General features: G+C 41.8%; 1 protein-coding gene and 1 pseudogene across 7 annotated transcripts in view; both read right to left on the bottom strand.

The window, feature by feature from the left end:
- The window catches only part of NHSL1 (NHS like 1), a 262,622-nt gene that overhangs the window by 31,098 nt on the left and 210,337 nt on the right, over positions 1-21,187 (bottom strand). For all 7 annotated transcript variants that reach the window (XM_058670709.1, XM_058670560.1, XM_058670650.1 and 4 more), the window contains exon 3: positions 16,272-16,399. In XM_058670709.1, the coding sequence (XP_058526692.1) occupies positions 16,272-16,399 (128 nt within the window). The remainder of the gene's footprint in view (positions 1-16,271; positions 16,400-21,187) is intronic.
- LOC118758260 (mesoderm-specific transcript homolog protein-like) lies at positions 13,945-16,178 on the bottom strand (annotated as a pseudogene).

Genomic DNA, 21,187 nt, shown 5'->3' with positions numbered 1-21,187 from the left:
TACAACAAAGGAAATTGGAACAGGCCACTGAAGACACACTCACTAGTTTGTGTGTTCAAAGGCCTGGGAATGACAGCCCCCAATTTTCTTGTCCTTGCCTGCAGTAATTCAGAGAAACACGTTGCCAGCAATTGTAGAACAGTGGGCAACAGAGAGCTGGCACTGACTGTGCACTGTGCCCTGTGATCGATACACAGAGAGACCCAGGAGCAAACGACTACATCGGGAGTAATAATTTCCCAGCAATAAGCTCTCATGGCCACTGTCTGTATCCTAGGGCTATACAGCACTGACACATCTCTTGGAAGAAAAAAAATTTAAAAGAAAAACAATGATACCCAGCAACTTCTCCCTTTTATTTACCCAAAATGGTACAGTGAAAATAAGTTCCAAGAAGTCCTGCCTTCCTATCTTCCCCCATGCTTCAGAAAGCAATTGCCACATTTCTAAGCCTCAGTTCCAGATCATTAAATTGACAGTAACAACTATTACAACACTGTCCCCATTTCCTAATAATTCTTGTGAGAAATGAGATGTCTTTCAGAAAACAAACTTCCGACCATGTCCTCAAGTACTCTATTATGACAAAGTTAATAATATGCCCATCTGTTGTCTTCACATCTTCCTAGCAAAATAAGTTATATATATAAAATATGTAACATAACCTGTGAATGCAAGATACTCTGAGAAGCCAGGACAATTAGAACATTTTTAATAGCTGTTGCAACCGCTCAAATTCATTGCTCTGGGCAGGGATTTCTATGTGGGTGGAATAAAAGGCAGGATGATTGGGAGAGGGGCCAAATTTTCATAAAAACAGACACTGTCTGTTGAGTAATTTTCTTTGAAGTCTGGTTTGAAAAGACCAAACAGTTTAATAATACTAATCACCACCATTTAAGCATATACTGTGTGCCAGGGTTTTACACACATGAAATTTACCTAAAACTCACAACAACCTTGCAAGATAGGGAGTGTAACCCAATCATTTGTGATCAAAACCAAAATATCTGTGAGTGAAAGAGGGTGCTATGAATAAGGACAAAGGACAGCAGCTTCAGGCCAGGGCTGCTCTGGGTCAATAAAACTTGTGGTTTCCATGTCTACTGAGCTGCGGAAACTGAAACTCACAGAGCGATACAACTTAACCCACAGCCACCTGCTTCACCAGGTGGAGAAGCCACCTCAGTCTGGATTTCCCAGCATCACGCTCCGTAACCCTCCTGGGCTACAGCCACAACATCAAGGCTTCTCTTGTTTTTTTTTTTTTCCCCTCCAAGTCCTCCCTCAATTTATTAATATTTCCTGTCAGCAGAGCCCAGTACAGAACCCAAGGTGCCACATCAAAGAATAACAGAAAACAGAAAAGAAATTTTCAGTTTTCTATCCGTGCAGTGAAAGCCAAATGTCTGGTGCCAAGAGCCTGATAGGACGCATCTCTTTGGGGGAGAACTGTACATAGGAGATGAGTAACTCACCTTTCTGCCTAGACAATGGGGCCTCTGTGAGGTTAAGCAGATGCTGGGAACACACCACCACATTTAGCCTCTGACAATGGCAGCTGCAAAATTCCCTGTCAAATCACAGGAAGTATTCTGACATCTATAACTGAACTCCTTTCAGACACCTGAATGACCCCTTTGGTAGGAGCTGAGAAATACTAAAACCCAGAGGGCAAAACAAAGAAGTCAAGACAAGAACCAAGGTAACAGCTTTCTGATTTCGCAAGTGAATAAAATGTGTCTCCCAGGATTTCTGAGTCCCTTTGTGAGCAGTATTTTTTCACACATCAAGTTTCCTATCTAGGTGACACTTGCAGCATAGGAAATGGCAAATATCTTATTTTTCTTGCTGCACAGCACCCATAGTGTTTGAGTATCAAAGATGTATGTGGCTACCAGAGGCAACAACGCTTTATTTCTACCATTAATACATTGTAAAACATTACTTGGTATGTGATTTGCACAAGGATAATTAGGGATAATTCTTCTAAAACAATTAACCTGAATAAATAACCAGAGCCTCCCCATCTGAGGTTCTGTTTTCTAATTAACGTCTTTAGCCTTTCCTTTATTAGTGAGTCTTGTTTTAGGAGACATCTTGTGTCCAAAGCAACATACACTTATTGCTCGTTCAATGCAAACACTCAGCTCTCCTCACTGTACTCCCACCTACCTTTAATGCCTATCTAGGAAAGGACAAAAAGCTGTTCCTAGTAGAATTTCCCCTCCCAGATCAGGCATTTCTCCACATGCTCGACTGAAAACAACCCAGCTCCACTCTATCAACATGCATCTCAGCTACAGTCTCTATCTTAACACTGAAGATGATACATGGCTGCCTTGGAGACCCTCTCCCAGACATTGAATTTCCAGCTGATCCCAGTACCAACCCAATGAGTGCCTTTACCCCATGAAGATCCCGTCTGTTTCCAGGCTGTGTTTTTGTCATCAGCCTTCCAACACATAAACTTTCCACTTCTGCTGCTCTTGTCCTTTCCCCTCTCTCTCACCTCCTAAAAATAACTCCAAATCAAACAAAAACCAAATCTATGCAATTTGTTTTAGTATTTTGTTAATTTCATAACTGGAACAGAATTGAAATTTTTCTCTTTTTTTAAGGACTTACTCATTCTTATTGGGGAGGCAGATCAGATTTATGGAGAAAAATACACAGAGAAAGAACTTCAATCTGTTAGTTCAGTCCCTAAGCAGCTGCAATGGTTGGAGCTGAGCTGATTCAAAGCCATGAGCCAGGAGCTTCTTCCACGTCTACCACACAGGTGCAGGGTCCCAAGGCTTTGGGCCATCCTCTGCTGCTTTCCCAGGCCACAGAGAGCTGGATGGAAAGTGGAGCAGCTGGGACATGAACTGGTGCCCATATGGGATCCCAACACTTGCAAGGTGATGCTTTAGTCATTGAACTATTGGGCTGGGCCCTTGACATCTTTCACACTGGGCCCTTAAGAATGTAGATCACTGCATTTTGTTTTCATCTTACTTCATTTCCTGTACAGTATTAGGTTTTTAAAAAACATAAATCTTATACATTTCTTATATATTTACCCCTAGTTACTTTGCTATATCTACTTTAAATAATTTTATTTCAATTATACCTCATGGATTTATAGATATGTTTTGATGTCTGCATATTAAATTTATATCTCACTGTATCACTGTATGCTATTATTTATAGAAGTTTTAAGATTTTGTGTTCCTGGATTCATCATTTATAGAAATCTACCAAATATGCCATGTAAAAACAGTGTTAGTACAACCTTAATCTTTCCCATTGTTGCAGCTCTTAGTCTACAGTTTTTCTGACTGTACTAACTAGTTGTTCTTATACCATGTTAAATAGTAATAGTGACAGTGAATATCATTGTCTTCTTCCTCATTCTAATGAGGATGGTTCATTAAGGACAAGACAAATCGACTTACGGAAGTATCCACTTGTTCTGATAATACTGTGTGTGGGGGGCGGGGGGGAAGGGCTGCTTTTAAAAAGTGTTATACTGGGGCCCAGCACAATGGCTCAGTGGTAAATCCTCACCTTGCAAGAGCCAGGATCCCATATAGGTGCTGGTTCATGTACTGCTGCTCCACTTCCCATCCAGCTCCCTGCTTGTGGCCTGAGAAAGGAGTAGAGGATGGCCCAGAGCCTTGGGACCTGCACCTGTGTGGTAGACGTGGAGGAGGCACCTAGCTTCAGATTGGCTCAGCTCCAGACTTTGCAGTCACTTGAGAAGTGAACTAGTGGACGGAAGATCTTTCTGTCTTTCCTTCTCTCTGTAAATCTACTTTTCCAATAAAAATAAAGCAAATCTTTAAAGTCTGTTATACTGTATCAGATATCAAGTTTATGTCTATGCCTTGCCTGATTCTGACTTTGGGTCCCCATACTCTCTTGTAATGACCATCAGGATCGCTCCAGAAACCCTTCAAAACAAACAAGCAAGCAAACAAACAAAAAAACTAGAATAGATAGAGAACAACAAGGAAAGCTTAGAAACAGACAGGAAACGGTCAGCGGGAATGCACTTATAACTCACTAGGTGGGACACAAAGATTAGTTACTCCTCACCGGGGTATTGAAGATCTCTCTGCACACCCCTCCTAAAACTGTTCACCTAAACTGGTGACATATGTCTTGTTAGAGTTATAGAGTTAGACTACCCGAAAAACAGCCAGGTTCAGCAAAATCATGCTTCAACACTATAAAATGCTAAATACTAAAATTAAAATAGACATGAGACAGCTGAATAGTAGTCTATACCCATTTTAAGGTGTATAGAACCTGGTTGTATATAAACTAATAATTGAAATGTCAATGTAGAAGTCACAGGATGTGGTTCAGAACTTGCATTCTTTTTTTTTTTTCTCTTTTAACATACTGGTTACTCACTACCATGTCAACTAATTCTATAATGTTATAAATCGTTACTGATGTCATGTCAGGGCTTTTAATTGATCGGGATGATACTCTGCCAGCTCTACCTTCAGACCAGAGACGGTCTCCCCAACAAACCGTTGAACTTACCTGGACAATAAGGTGCTGAACTTTATGCTTGGTAGATGCTTGCAATGAAAGAATCTCAACTGAATTTGAACTGTGGTAATGCAACAAGGTGGAGGAATCCACCATGTGGTGGGGAAGGGATAGGGGGAAAACCCAGTGCCTATGAAACTGTGTCACATAATGCAAGGTAATTAATTAAAAAAAAAGAAAAAAGAAAAAAATTCCCAGGAAAAAAAATTATTTGTCAAAATAACAATTACTGTTCAGATGTTTTCTTCTAATGTCTTGGGCTTCCTTGCATAAGACTAGCTTTTGCAGAATAGCTGGTGATGTAAGCACATGGATCCAAGGTCTAATGAGTTGGTAAATGGATTTTCTAGTTTTGAGCCTTTCTAAAGTCTCATAGCTACCTAGTTTAGAAGTTATAAGTAGATTGCAAATATCTGAGTATGATGCCTGTGCTCACAGGTTTTAGCTACCAAATTATGCCTGAAACATTGACACCTCAGTTGCATTTGTGTAATCTCACTTTCTTTAGTGTTGAAAATGGAAACATTTGCTTTCTAATATGCTTTTATACTGGTGTAGTGATGCTACAATTCCACTCTTAACCATGTGATGAGAACATATAATTCACTGCCAATGCATTGCTGTGCCTTTATTGGGTTTCTGAATACAAAAAAATCACTTTAATCTAGCACTACAAGTTGGATATGTGTTGCAGAATCCTACAATCTATTTCTATGTTTGCACTCTGCACCAGTCTTCTGATGGTCAATTTTCAAATAAACCCTGTTTTACTTTTTGATGAAAAAAAAAAAAAAAAAAACCCCTAAGCCTGAGCTGAGTGAATACTTAAGATAAAGTCACTGTTGTTGATTTTTCAGAAAGGATAATGATGCTATGATTATATGACCTTATGTGTTGAAAATCTGTGTAAAAATATTTATAGATGAAATCATGGTGGGGCCATGTGTAGAGAGATTAAAAAACTAAGTGTATGGTTGTATAAAAAAAAGTTTATGTCTATGGTTTTAAGTATAGGATTTTTCTCTCCAGATCTCTTAATATAGCTAGTATTTGATTACTTTCCCTAATATAAATTATTCTGCCACTGGAACAAACCTCATTTTGAGTTAGGAATATTTATTTTAACGAGCTGCTTGCTTAGGCTTCCTAGTGTTTTATTCATGATTTCCAAATCCAATATTCATGAGTAAGATTGGCCAGTTAGTTTTCTTCTTATTCAATCTTTATCAGATTTTGACATCAGTGTTAAACAAAACCATTAAAAAGAACTGCACCTTTTACTTCTATTTCTTTGTTTTGAACAGTTTCGAGCATGGAATTTACCTTCTCTTTAAAACCTTTGGTACAACTATTCCTCACACTCCACCCCCAGAAACCATCTGGGCTTGCTGTTTTACTCAATTTGGTGCAAATATTTGAAAAAAAATTCCTTTTAATTTCCATGGTAATCAGCCTGGTTAAAATATTCTTTCTTTTCTAGGGCCAAGTTTTTCTTTTGGCTTGTTTTCTTTTAAGTTTTTAAAAGTTCATTTATTTGAGAGGCAGACACAGAAAGACAGCTATCATCTTGCAGGTTCACTCTCCACATGCCTACAAAGGCTGTGGGCCAAAGCCAAGCAGAACCGGAAACTGTCCAGGTGTCCCAGTTGAGTGTCAGGAAAGCAATTGTTTGAGCCATCACTAGGAAGTTGGAATCAGGAACTAAAACCAGGGACCCAACCCAGATACTGTGATGAAGATTATGTGTATCTTAACTACCAGGCCAAAAAGGACATAAAGTCCTGTTTGTCACATTACAGACATTACAAAATTCTTTTCAAAATGATCTGCGTATCTTCTAACAAATGATAATATATGTAATTTCTATATTGAAATTCTCTGCTTTCAAAAATATGTTTCTAGTTTCCTTATCTATGTAATAAACCAACCCCTAGGCTTGGCACTGTGTATCCTGTGACCTACTGGGCACAAAGTCAATATCCACAGAGCTGTACCACCCGACACCTATGCTAGTTCCCTGCTCTCACTGACATACACCCTATCCAATCATGACAGGATGTCTGAACTGAAGTTTTTGGAGGTGGCTAAAAATTGGGCATCTTACAGAATTTGCTGAATGTGTGAGGAACAAAAAAACAATCAAGAATGTACTCCATGTTTTTGAGTTAAGCAATAGGTATGTGGGAGTTGTGACTTTCTGACGTAGGGAAAACTTTGAAACAAGAAAGGATTTTTCTCTACTGGAAAAAAGATGTGAGAATTACAAAAATGGGTTTGGATAATCTTGGGATGCCTGTAAGACACTTCTTAAGTGGAGATGGTCCACAAGAAGATAAACACATAATTCTCAACTAGAGATACTAATTTAGAAAACTTCAATGTACCGAATGTAAAGCTGTGAAATCACCCAACAAGTGAGTCTGTTACAGGAGTGGAACTTCAAGGAATTATACCAACACTTAGATATTCAGAAGACCAACACCCAGCCAATGACTGTGTCAACAGCTGATGAGAAGGAGGAAAATCAGAAGAGCAAGTTGTCATGAAAGTCACACAAAGAAGGTAAAAAGTGATGCCCAATGGTCTAAGAAGTTGAATATAATGAGGCTGGGAATAAGCTGAAATCTGGCAATGGGATGTAACTATAGACTTGAGAAAAGAAGCTGCAGTAGCGTGCCAGGGATAAGCGATTGCATTGAGGGGCTCCAAAAGAGGTTGTGAGGAAAGGTGGTAGAGACGGCAAGTCCGGACTGTTTTGTTGTTGTTGTTGTTTTGTCTGAGAAGTGCTATGGTAATAAAGAGCTCGAAGTTGTGGTAGGAACTGGAGAAGGACGCAAGGTCAAAGGAGGGTTTCTGGAAGATGAAAGAAAATCCAGCATGTCTGTGGAATGATGGTCATGATGCCATCAAGAGGGGTAGTTGATTAAGCTGAAGGCAGATAGCATGCGGCGAGAAGAGGATAAGTTGCAAATATAATAACCTTGAAATCTTGGCTTATTTCATTGGGATATCACATGCCTACTGTGCAGAGGTTCTTGGGATAATGAGGCAGAAAAGCGTTAAGCACTGTTCACCCAGTGCAGTGGCACTGAATGGTGAAGGCATACAGGAACAGATGAAGAGCCACTTTCTCATTGCTTTTGGCTTCCTGGCAAAAGCTGATATCAAGGACTACATCTGAAGATGCAGCAGGAAAGCAGTGTTCTTGAATTTGCCATGAAGGTGTTAGTTGTGACTTGGGAGAATTGAAAAAATGAGTGGATGAGTGTGCACTGGGCAGCCTTTCAGGCCTGAGGTCATACATTTATAATGAGACTGGCGAACACAACCTAGGGTTTCCCTCTAGTCTTGCTTAGCTACTCGAGCCATGGTATAGAGCACATGGACAGTTGGATCAAACCAGGGTTGAGAAGTGGCAGGAGGCAAGAGAGTCCAATGTGTTTGAAGAAAAGTGAATATAACAAGACTTGCAATAGAAGATGGAGGACAAGTGAGGACATAAGGAGTGTAGGGTCCATTGTTGAATAGAATTTCTCAGAGGGAAGTCAAAACTTTTTTAAATAGCATTGTAGAGGGGCTAATATGGAAAAAATAGTAGATGGAGCTTAGCTTCAGCAAATACCATGGATCCACTTTCAAAATAAATCTACAATGCCTGTCACTGTTACACTGGTTGCCTTGGGTGACCTCTTGCCAGGATTAGTGCACTCACCTACTGTCTTGTCTCTCTGCCTTTATCCTTAACATTCTATCGTCGAATCATCACATAGTAGCCAGATACGGTGCATTAAAGAGCAGAGCAGGGCCCGGCGGCATGGCCCTGTCTCTCCTCCTCTCTGTATATCTGACTTTGTGATAAAATAAATAAATCTTTAAAAAAAAAAAGAGCAGAGCAGATCAGATTGTGTTACTTCCCTGCCCCACCCAAGAGCAGCAAATTTAACCCCTTACCAGGGCCAACTATGTCCTGGGTGACCTCGCCAAAGTTTACCTTCCTCAAGCTAGAATTACTTCCCTTTCCTTGCTCACTGTCTGCCTGTTCTGTTCTCTGGTGTTCTGCATGGTTAACCCCATTATGGCTCCAGGCCTCTACACTGACTTTCCTTTCTTGCTGGAAAGCTTTTCCCCAGAACATTCACTTGTGGTACTCTTATACTTCACCTTGAAATCAACTCTAAGGACACTCTCACAGAGTGCATTTTAGTAACACCCTTTTAATAGATTCATAGACAGAGGCAAACATGGGAGGGGCAGAGAGACAAAGAGTTAGAGAGAGAGATCGATCTTCCATCTGCTGGTTCACTCACCCCAGGTGGCCACAATGACCATGTCTGGGCCACACTAAAGCCAGGAGGAACTTCATCTGGATCACCCATGCAAATGGCAGGGGCCCAAGTACATGGCCACCTGCTACTGCTTTCCCAATCACATTACTAGGAGCATGGATGGGAAGAGGAGCAGCTCAGATTTGAACCCATGTCTATATGGGATGCTGGCACTACAGGAGGCAGCTGAATGGGAAGTGGAATAGCCAGGACTAGAACTGGTACCTATATGGTATGCCAGCATTGCAGGTGATGGCTTAACTCATTATGCCATAACACTAGCCCCTTTACATCCTTTTACATTTTTTACACATTTTATTTATTTATATTCATTAATTGGTTTTATTTGACTATTTTATCTGTCTATCAAGGTTTAATTATTTGAAAGGCAGAGTAACAGAGAGGGAGATAAAAGAGAGATCTTCTATCTATTCATTCAATCTTAAAATGACTTCAACAGCCAGGGCTGGACCAGACCAAAGCCAAGAACCTAGAACTCTATTCCACATGGGTAGTAGGGACACAAGCATTTAGGCCATTTCGTGCTACTTTACCAGGCAGGTTAGCAGGCAGCTGGATCAGAATCAGAACCAGTTTAACCCATTACACCAGAATATTGGTCCCTATAGCATAAAACCTTAAGAAACTTAAAAAAAATACTTACCTACTTTTATTAGAAAGGAAGATTTACTGAGAGAAGGAAAGGCACAAAGAAAGATCTTCCAGTTTCTATCTCACTCCCCAAATGCCTGCAATAGCCAGAGCTGAGCCAGAAGACAGGAAACTCTATCAGGTCTCCCACATGGGTGGGCAGGGTCCCAAGGACTCGGACCAACCTCTGCTGCTTTTCCAGGCCAAAAGCAGGGAACTCAATCAGAAGTGAAGCAGCTGGGACATGAACCAATGCCGATATGTTATGTCTGTGCTTCAAGGTAGAGGATTAGCCTGTTGAACCATGGCACCATCCCCAAAACCACAAGAAACATTTTTTGCACTTGCTGCTTAGGCTTCTTAGAATGTTCCTCCCATGATATCCACATTGCCCATTCTTAATCCCATTCACCTCTTTGCTTAGTAAAGCTTGTCCAGCCATTTAAGAACTGTATGTAGTCTTCTACTTCATCTCTTTTATCCCAGAGCTGGCCAGGCCACTTTCAATCACAGCAAAATTACTTGCCTACTTGAGGCTGGTGGTGTGGGTGCTGGCTTGTGTCCTGACAGCTCTACTTCTCACCTAGCTCCCTGCTGTTGGCCTGGGAAAAGCTGTGAATAATAGCTCAAGTGTTAGGGTCCCGTCACCTATATGGGAAACCCAAATGAAGCTCTTGACTCTTGGCTTCAGCCCACCCCAGTGCTGACAACTACAGCCAACTGGGGAATGAACCAGCAGATGGAAGCTTGCATCTACTGATGCACAGACATACATGTGTAAAATAAATCTTAAAAAGAATTTTTTTTTGGAAAGGCATATCAGATTTACACAGAGGAGAGACAGAGAGAAAATTCTTCCATCCATTTGTTCATTCCTCAAGTGGCAGCAATGCGCAGCACTGGGCTAGGCTGCAGCCAGGAGCCAGGAACTTCTTCTAGGTTGCCCACACACATATAGGGTCCCAAGGCTTTGGACCATCCTCCACTGCTTTCCCAAGCCAAAAGCAGGGAGCTGGATGGGAAGTGGAACAGCCAGGATACAAACCTGTGTCCATATGGGATCCCAGCATGTGCAATATGAGAATATAACCACTGAGCCATCATGCCAGGCCCACATAAAATAAATTTACCAAAAAAAATTCCTTATATACTCTCAAGTGCCTCTCCATGACATCAAAGCCCCTCAAGGGCAGTTTGGTTCAACTCTCACACCTAGACAAGTCCTTGGTTAACAGGAGAGGCTCCATACATACATAACTGATGAATGAAGTGTAACTCTGGGCCTAAAGGAGTTCTTTAAGGAAATACATGGTACAGGGGTGAAGGACACACAGAGGTCCCAGACAATTACCATGGATGCCTGCACAGTGTTAACGTCTCACTCGCTGCATTCCTGTGGCCTGGAGACAAATGGGAAAGGTCTGGGATTGCCAACAGCTTATGACTGAGGAAAAAGGATTACATAGTAGCTACTGGGATGAATGAATCTACCATGAAGCCAATTATGGACTCACAACAAGGGAGGGACCTGCAGGAAAGAAAGCCATCTTTAACGTGAAGACGTCTGCATGTGGTTGGGGACAGGGACTTGTGGGCAGTAGTGGGAAACACGTGGCTTAATCTTTCATTTCCAGGCCAACGTCATTGAGGGTAACACTGAGCCTTGTTCAATTCACATAATGAAAGAGAAAAATATATTCCCCAGCAGAAAACACTGATTAATCTGATTATTATGATGAGCAAAAAGATGAAGCATGTGTGCTAAGATCACCAACTGGATATATAATGGCATGAGGGAAGTGGGTTTTAGAATACTCCCATGGGCTCAAGAAATTGTAGAAGTTAATGCAACATGAATGTGAACCAACACAGAAGGGTGGAGGTAGGGAGCCAAGAGCTGTAAGGAGGGCGATAACATGCTCCTACATTTGTTACTGAGATTTAATTAGCATATAATCTCTCATCAACTTAATTTCTCCATTTGATAGCACAATAACTTGACATTTTTATTCTGGCGCAAATTACTTAACAGAAACTGCCTTGAGAGAACACGTAGACCTAATGATTTGGATTCTTGCAGTACACTTCAACTTGGCTCTATGTATTTAAGAATAAATAAGTCTCCCCTTGAGCATCACTAACAAGGAAGTCCAAGGACTTCAAAACATATTGAAGCAGATACAAGCATGAGTGTGAATTCCTGAAGAAACAGAGAAGTACCGCAGCAAAGGAGGTTAAGACTTGAAGCAGCTGCGTGCTTTCCTGTGAGTCCACACAGAGCACAGCAAAGAGCGCAGATACGATAGGGGCCCTAAGTCGGCTAAGGGGCTGGGAGAGCCCAGGGTGCAGCTTTCCTCCTACCTGTGCCAGGCTCCCCCCACACAACCACTGCTGTATGACCACCAGCAGGCCGACCACCACCAGGAACTCTGTCCAAGGTTCCAGAGCCCTCACGAGGCCCCAGTGCTACCAAAGCACCCACTGTCTGCAAGGATGACATTTACAGAATTTCTCTCTATACTTCATTTTCAACATGATATGAGTCCTGTTGGGCCCCACTCGGTAGACACATGTTGGGGAAAGGCTTCCCAGAGGTGCGGAATCATGACACAGCAGTGGAAATCCATCCCTAGGAGCGTCACCTCCCTCAGACCTGAGTGTCATGGATTGGAAACAGCTCTGGGAGAATGTAGAAGCCCTGTCCTGCTTATCTGAAGACCTTAGGATTTTGGAAAGGCTGCTTGCTTCCCCTTTATGTTAAGAGATCATCTTTGTATATTCTGTAGAGTCCCAAAAAACTAACATAATATGTGACAATACCATTAAAAAAAATGGTGACAAGGGAGGACTTTAGGGAGAAGCTGACTATAAGCTGCAAACTTTCAGAAAGACAAGAAAGAATAAGTTTTGAGATTTATTGCCTAGCAGGGAGATGATAGTCGAGAATAATGCATTCTATTTCTAAAGAAGCAAAAAACAAATTTCCAATATCTAACAATTAAGATGGCAGGAAAGAGAGGGGATGGATATGATAATGAGCTTGAATGAAACATTCCACATTGTATGCACCTATCAAAACACCACGTTGTATCTCATAAAAATGAACAATTACGATTTGTTCCAAAGAATATTAACTAAACGTAGAACTCTAAAAGTATTAATAATCTAGGTCCAATGTTTACTTGAAGACGAATTAAGACAACAATTTCTGAATTTTGAAAATTATTATTCAACTTGGTGTATTTAAGTTATATTTCGAATAATGTCCCCAATCAACCAGTCATTCAGGTATTGAGCTAAATTCCACTGAAAAAAATTTTTGGGTCATAATTCATTTTATTAATAGAAAATAAACAGTTATTCCAGTTTCAAAGTTGCTATACTAATAAAAATGAATTTAAAATGATCACTTCATCATCCTGCTTTGACTAAGGCAACGAAACTGTGACTTTTAAGTATTCAGCACCATTTGCTCATAGCTTATACAGAAGTTTTCTTAAAGTTTCTAGAACTTTACTGAGTTGTGTGAGAATAGCACTCTGGGTCAGCCAGTGGGAAGTTCAGCAACCCTCAAAGGATTCCACGTGTGTTCCACACGGCTGCTTGGACTACACATACCCCTTCCCTCCTGTAGCTCAGGAGGGACATGCTTCCGAGCACTGAGGAATGAGGTGACAGACTTTGCTGTCAGCATTAGTCTTCCCAACCAGTAACAGTACACCTCTGGCACATGGTTCTTAATGTACTGTGATGTTAGGAAACTCCATAAATAGCTCAGATATTCAAACATTTAACATGTTTAATAAGGTTCATTACTCTGGCAGAGTAAAGGTCTGCTAGTTAATCTTTTAAAATAAATGGAACATGTATAGATAAATCAATCTTGAGACATACCTAAAATACCGGACGATTTTCTAACAAAATGTATGTGTCTTTAAGTAGCTTAAAAAACTAAATCTAAGTTTCAATTGAAACTGCTGCTTTGAGAACTAGTTAAAAAAAAAAAAAAAAAAGGAAAAGAATGTGCCTTTAAAGGCCCAACTCGGCCCCCTCATTATTCTTCTCTTTGTAGTTGTCAATCTAAGACTGGGCTAGGAAACAGCACTTCCGAATAGTTCAGAAGAGTCCACAGAAGTGTTTACAAGTTTTTCATACAAAACAATGTCTGACTTTCTGCATCAGCTAATAGCATTCATCAGGATTTCCTAACAACACATGACATGGCAGACACTGCCTGGATACTGTATCAATTCAGAGCCTCTGCTAGCTGTTTCCTGTACTTGTTCACCAGTGTGAGTGAGGTGGATTTTTGTGAAGAAATAGGCTGTGGCCAGGACCTCTTTGGGACATTTCTTTCTAAGTGGAACACACAACAGAGAAGGGAATAGTAAGATAATACAAGCAAGCCACTCTTTCCAGCTTAGAAGAAGGAGCTGATGAAGCCCATATATGCATTCAAGAACCCCGTGGGATTCCCTAGCTCTGAACAGTGGCTAATGCAGTCGCCCAGAATCGATGCTGTGGATCTCGGCAGCGTTTTCCTGTACAGTTCCAAAAACTCCAGATAGGGATTTATAGGAGCCAATGACCCACACATGGAGTGAATGGGATTAGAGACAGAAACAAGTGTCTTCTGAACTTCTTCCTCTGGTTGATGTACTGTAAGACGCTTTTGGAGCAGGAGGGGACAGTGCGTCTCGAGAAATACACCTCCATTTGACAGAGACTCTATGGGAAGCCGACCGGATGGGTTCAGCGTGGGCCTGTAGGTCAGCTCCTGTGACATGATACCGCCATAGTCACGAGGCAGCAGGCTGATCCAACGGGTCTGCAACCCGGTGCTGCAAAAGTGCCTCTATGAGGCTGGCTTGCTCAAGTACAGAATAATGATGAGAGCTCATTTTGTCACTAAAGCCAAAGCCTGGGAAGTTGATGAAACCTCAGAGTCAAACTCTCCCAAACCTTACGCCAGGCTTAGCTGGATGTTGGGAAGCCATGCAAAAGCACCTCTCCAGACTTCCCACCAAGCCACAGAGTCTTGGTAGAAGGTTCGCAGCCCTTTGTAGGTTAAAAAAAAAAAAAAAAACAACTTGCCAGATGTCTTCCATGAGTGGAGAAAAGGGGACTGCTGAGGGGGTGGGATGTGCAAATATATGGCCAGCAGGGGCATGGGCAGCAGGCCTACCTGGACCCACCACTCCCACATCCTGCAGAGGGAATCCCCGCATACTATGGCTGCATTATCCCTTGCCACCTGCCACAGTGTTGTGGTGCCCTGGGGTGCTGCAAATACGGATGCCTGGCAGGGGACTGGCAGCTGGGACACAGTCCACCGAGGTCCAACAGTAAGTGCTGCTCCACAAGTGGCATTCAGGCAGCCCGCACATAGCAATAGCCACCTGGCTGTCGCAGAGGAAGCACTAGGGCACTGAAAGTTTTTTTTAAGAATAAATTTAAAAAATGGTTTTGGGGTCCAGGGCAGTAACCTAGTGATTGAAGTCCTCATCTTGTAACCACCGTGATCCCATATGGGAATCAGTTTGTGTTCCTGCTGCTCCATCTCCCATCCAGCTCCCTGCCTGTGGCCTGGGGAAGCAGCAGAGGATGGCCCAAAGTTTTGGGATCCTGCACCCGCATGCGAGACCCAGAAGAGGCTCCTGGCTTCAGAACAGCTCAACTCTGGCTATTGCAGCCACTTGGGGAGTGAACCAGTGAACGGAAAATCTTTGTCTTTCCTCTCTCTGTCAATCTGACTTTTCAACAAAAGTAAATAAATTTAAAAACAAAAATCTTGAAACGAAACTCTTTTGAAGCTTCTTTTGTTTCATTAAGTCCAGTATCAGTACACATTATTTAATAAAATGAAAATAAGGCTACATAAATCAAATCATCCATATATTTTCAGTCTTTCATTTCCATTTGGTATGATGAAAATACACTTCCCTTCAGTAGCTCAGGCTTATCACAGAGATATTATGAGGAAAAGGGGTCCAGCAGGTGGGTTTAGGCACAGAGTATAAGCCTGAGCCTTATTAGAAACACTGACCATCAGAATTTTCATTCTTACAGTCAGGGCTCTCCAGGGATCTTGGTCAAATGCAAAACAAGAAGAGCCCTCCTAAGAAAAAAAAAAAAGAAGAGCCCTCTTTGTGGTGCAGAGGGTTAAGCCACTTACAATGTCTGCTTCCCCAAATGCACAACCATTGGAGTCCCAGCTGCACCTTTGCTGATCCAGTTCCTACTAATGGACCTGGGAAAATGGAAGAAAACAGCCAGGGTGCTTGGGACTCTGCCACTCATGTGGAAGACCCGGATGGAAATCCAGGCTCCAGGCCTTGGCTGGGTCTAGTCCAGTGCCTAACATCATAGCCATCTAGGGGAGTGAACCAGCAGATGAAAGATCTCTATCTTTTTCTGTCTTTCCCATATACAAGTTTTCTTAAAACAACAGAAATAAGACCTTCATTCTTCCTAGATCAAAGAGACTAATCAAAATGCACAAATACTCTAATATTCAGTTCAGTGCCCCTTTACTGTCCCATTAGGACAATTTAATACTTACAGAGAAGTTGCAAAGATAGCACTGGGAGTTCCTTAAGCACCCTTTTTACTCAGTTCCCTTTCACATCTTATGTCATCAGGAACATTTGTCATACCCGAGAAAAGCAACATGGGACAGCCCTGTGAGCTGCCATGCAGACTCTATTCCAATTTCGTCAGGACGGCCCGACGAGCTTGGAGGCATACCTTGTGATCGGTGTCAGCATCGCCATCCTGGTCATCGTCGCTGAGCGGGCTGGAGCTGGCCGCAAAGGTGGGTCCCTGAGAGTAGTACTGAGAGCTTCGGTACCCATCGTGCCTCAGTTTATCACATTCTGCAGTGGCACAGGTGAGGAAAGGGAGGAAGGGCATTAAAACCACAATGTGCTGGCTCCTCTGTACTACCCCCTTCCTACGCAAAGCAAGATTTCACAACAGCCCCGATAAAAATCATAATACCCACCCAGCCTGATGAAAGCCCCTGACACGCAGTGGAGCCCCTATAAACACAACTTCCAACAGATTCTCCTCAGAGCCCAGGGAAACCAGAGATGGCAGATATTATCTTTGACTGCACTCAGAGGAAATTGAAGTTTAGAGCAATTAAATCAATTGCTTCATAATGTTGTGTAAGTATGCAGTGGGTTGAGAACTTCCATCCAAGACCTAATGGCTATGCTACCATTTTTTGACACCAAACAGTTAAGGTATTCCCACAAGAAACAAACCAAAAAAACGGCTCTTGCCCTGAGCTTGCTTCCTGGTTTACCAGATGGAAGAGTACCCCAGGAGAACACAGATTTTAGTACTCTCATATTGTTAGTCCTCTGTTTAACTGTAATGTCAAACAGCCTGTGACCACGGCGTGGAATTGAACATGAAGCCAGTTGCCAGCCAGAGACATCTGCCAATATTAAAGGACTGGCTTCCAAAGTGGAGGTGATAGGAGACGGGGTGGGTACAACTTCTGGGCCACTGCCCAGGATACAGTGCATCAGCAGGGACACTGGCTAATGATTTTCTCCACAAGCATCAGGAGCTTTCCTGGTTTTCAGATAAGCACATTAAGGGAACATGTGTCTCCTGAAAGGACCACAGGGGTCCTTTAAATTTTTCTAAAGGGGTACAAAGTGTGTCTGGCTTTAAACAGTGGGCTCCTGGCATAGTTCTCCAGCAACACAAGCCTGAAGGCTCAGAACTCAACAAGGGCAGTCAGTCCAATGGGAAGGTCAAGGCTCCTTGTCAGAGACAGGCGAGAGGGACAAAAACATGAGTTTAATTTAACATAAATCAAGGAATAAAAAAAAAAAAACTCTCTCACAGTGGGAGTGGAGAAAGTTTCTAGTTTGGAAACATGGAAATGAGATTTCACAAAGTCCCATGAAAGTGGTCACAGTGACTTATTAAGATTCCAGGTTTGGGTCCCACACTATAGTCTAATGAGTTGAGTAACACCTGGGATGCCTGCACCTCTTATGGGCACTGGCTGGAGTCCTGGTTGCTACACTTCCTTCCAATCCAGCTCCTTGTCATACACCTGGGAAGATAGTGAAAAATGGCAAGTGTTTTGGCCTCTGCGCCTATATAGGAGACCTGTATACAGGTTCAGCTTTTCAGCTGGGGCCTGGTCCAATCTTGGCCATTACAGCCATTTGGGAAGTGACTAGCAGTTGGAACTTTCTGTCCTCTCTCTATATATAACTCTGCTGTTGAAGCAAATAAAAGAAATCTTCAAAAAATAAAAAAAGAACAGTAGGCTAACAAAAACATGCACATATCATCATATGACAGATAAGTAGTACTACTTGAGATAGTCATGGGTTACATAGTTAGCATAACATTGATTTCAATCGAAGTTTTAGAAAAGCTGTTGAAACTTTCATAACAGCAGATGTTCAGTGAGGCTGCACTCTCACTATCATTTATAATGAACAATATTTACTTTTTTTTATTTACTTAACAACTTCTCTAAGATAAACAAACAGTATAATCAGGGTAGTTTGGATGAGTGGTTTTCAAACCGGGCTCACTGCAGTCTGCTGACATTTCGTAAACATGAGACCTGATTTTCCTTAAATGACACTTAGAGCTCGGCTAGAAAGTTAACACTCAAGGTCAACAATTTACACACCAAGTTTTAATGCGATAAAAGGATTCATTTGTCCATTTGTATGGCTAAATGAACTTGCCTGTGTTTCTGGAAAAAAACTTATCTCAACAAAACTGATGTTTTCTTTTTTGTTGTTGTTGTTTACATTTTATTATTATTATAATTTTATGATACAGTTCCATATTCCCTTATCCCCTCCCCAACCCCTCCCCCCCACCTAGTTCCTTTATATCATTACCAAAATATAATTCTTCATACACAGTCATATGTCCATCATTGCGGGCATGGACAATGGCAGACAGTCCAGCATCCTATTGTCAAGATATAGTGAACAGCTTCATTGTAAGTCCATCTTTGGAAGCAGAAATGTATACTACACTGCACCCTCACATCTGGATGTTAGTCTCCATTTCACAGCTACTGTACATCCCCTTAAATGAAAAGTCATAATATAAAATCAACAATAGAAAGAAAAATAGAAATTTACAATGCCATGAAGTTAAATGACATGTTACTAGATATGACAGTCTCCGTTACACAGCTACTATACATCCCCTTAAAGGAAAAACCACAAAACAAAATCAACATCAGGGAGAAAAAAGAAATTAACAACACCATGAGGTTAAATCACATGCTACTAAATGACTAACGTGTAGCTGAAGAAATGAAAATCAAGAACTTTCTTGAAGAAAATGATGCTACTGTATGATCTACAGGGTCACTGAATAATTTAATCAGAAGAAAGAGTTTTGAAGGGATGAAACTAACAGAAAACAACAAAACCCATGCGATATAGTTTCTGCTGATTTTTGTTGGTGAAGTGTGTCTCTTCTAGACAACAAATAGATGGTTTTTTTTTTTTTTTTTAATCCAGTCTACTAATCTATGACGTTTGGTTGAGCTTAAGCCATTTACATTCAGGGTTAATATGTATGGGTGGTACTTTGGTCCTGTCAGTTTAGGAATGGGTTGTTCATTGGTTTAGTCTTCTGTTGTCATTTCACTGGGATGGTCTTCCCATTTACCTTTGGTTTTGGTAGGTGCTATTCCTCTTCTCTGTCAAGAGAACATCTTGAGGTATCATTTGTAGGGCAGGTTTGGAAGAGGCAAATTCTTTTAACTTTTCTTTACTGTGGAAGAACTTTATTTCATTTCCAAAGACAAAAGAAAGCTTTGCTGGATATGTTATCCTGGGCCGACAATTTTTTTCTTTTAGAATCTGGAATATGTCACTCCATTCTCTTCTTGCCCATAAGAGTTTCCTGTGAGAGATCTCCTGTGAGTTTAATTGGCATTCCTTTATATGTCAATTGATTTTTTTCACGTGTACATCTACGGATCTTTTCCTTATGTTCAGTTGAAGGGAGCTTGAAGATCATGTGTCGTGGTGAAGATTCTTTTGATCAAGCCTGTTGGGAGTTCTGTGCCCCTCCTGGAACTTATTTCCCAATTCTTTCTCTAGATTAGGGAAATTTCCCTTTATTATTACATTAAACACATTTGCAAACTCAGCTTCTCTTTCTGCACCTTCTGGGACTCCCATAACTCTTCTATTTGGTCTCTTAATAGTGTCTTTCAATTCTTGAATACCTTTTTTGGCCTGATCCAGCTCTGCTTCCAGCTTTTTGTTTGCTTCCCCCTGATGACAGGAAATATCTGCCAATTCTGAGGTTGTTTCTTCTGCTTGCTTCATTCTATTTTGGAGACTCTCCATTGTACTTTTAATTTGCTCTACTGTGTTCTTCATTTTTGATATATCAGCCTTGATTTGCTTTATTGCTTCCTTAAATTCTTTGAACTCTTGTATGTGCTTCTCATTGTTGATCAGAATGAATTCTGTGTGCCCCATTTTCTGGATGTCTTCCTCAGTGAACTCTGAGGTTGGCATAGGGTTTTGCTCCTTTGCAGGGAGTTTTCAGTATTATTCATTGTGCCTTGGTCTCTTCTTTGCACTTCTGGTTAGCAGAGTCTTCTCCTTGGGGCAGGTTTCTAAGCTGTGTCACCCACAGGTCTACAATGCGATTTTACTTATTGCAGTTAGTGCACAACATTTTGCTTGCAGCCGCTTGTGCTACAACCTCCAGCGAGTTCCAGGTCTGGGTTCTTTAGATTTGCACCATGGTCTCCACAGCCCCAGCTCCTGGCTCACCACTCTCCACCTCCTGTGATACCGTGCTGAGCCTGCACCGTTGTCTCTGCAACCTTTCTTCCACTTCTGGTTGGAGCAGGTCCCAGGATTAGAGAGACACCAGGTGTCCTATATAGTTAGGTTGTTGGTGGCGCTGATCTTGTCAGAACCTGTTGGATGTTAGGTCTGGGTGCCACATGGACCTATTTTGACTCGTACGATGCTACAGGTGGTATTATTTTCCTGCGGGACTAGTGCAAACCACGGAACTCAGTGAGTTCTCGACATGCGCAGTTCACTGTTGCCCCCTGCAGTCAGTCCCAAAGCTATTGCCACAGTGTTCAAAATGGCACCTGATGTACCACTACTGGAGTTCTTGATCTGCAGGCCATCAGATCTGAGGGCTACCCAGACCTGTCTTGGGTGGAACCTGTAGAATGCCACATTGCTGCAGTTCACTGAGTCAGAAATGAGTTCACTCCCAGCTCAGTGTATGCTCAGTCCTTTCCCTTGCCTTTATCTCCTTATGCAAAATGGCGCCCAATTCAGCTCTAAGGAGCTGACTGGGCTGTGAAATTCACCCTGTTCTTGCACTGCCCATCTGGGATCGCTGCTCTGTCTCTGCTACTGGTCAAATCAAATGGACCAGCAGGAAGGACGGACAGTTCTTTGTCTGGGTTTACCTCCCGAGCTCCCAGTGAAAGTCCCTTCCCATCTGGCTGCTGGTGGAGTTCTGGCTGCTGAAGGAGTTCAGATTGCTGATAGCTGAATGTCACTGGAGTATGAGTCACTGCAACACCACACTGTTGTGTACGCTGCTTTCCTATGTCTGTCAGTCAAAACTGATGTTTTCTAAGAAACTAATATAAAGTGCTAGTTCTTGTG

The sequence above is a fragment of the Ochotona princeps genome, chromosome 1, assembly GCF_030435755.1.
Source record: "Ochotona princeps isolate mOchPri1 chromosome 1, mOchPri1.hap1, whole genome shotgun sequence".
NCBI classification, from domain to species: Eukaryota; Metazoa; Chordata; class Mammalia; order Lagomorpha; family Ochotonidae; genus Ochotona; species Ochotona princeps.
The sequence above is the reverse complement of the archived record's forward strand: the minus strand, read 5'-3'. Positions and strand labels throughout refer to the sequence as shown.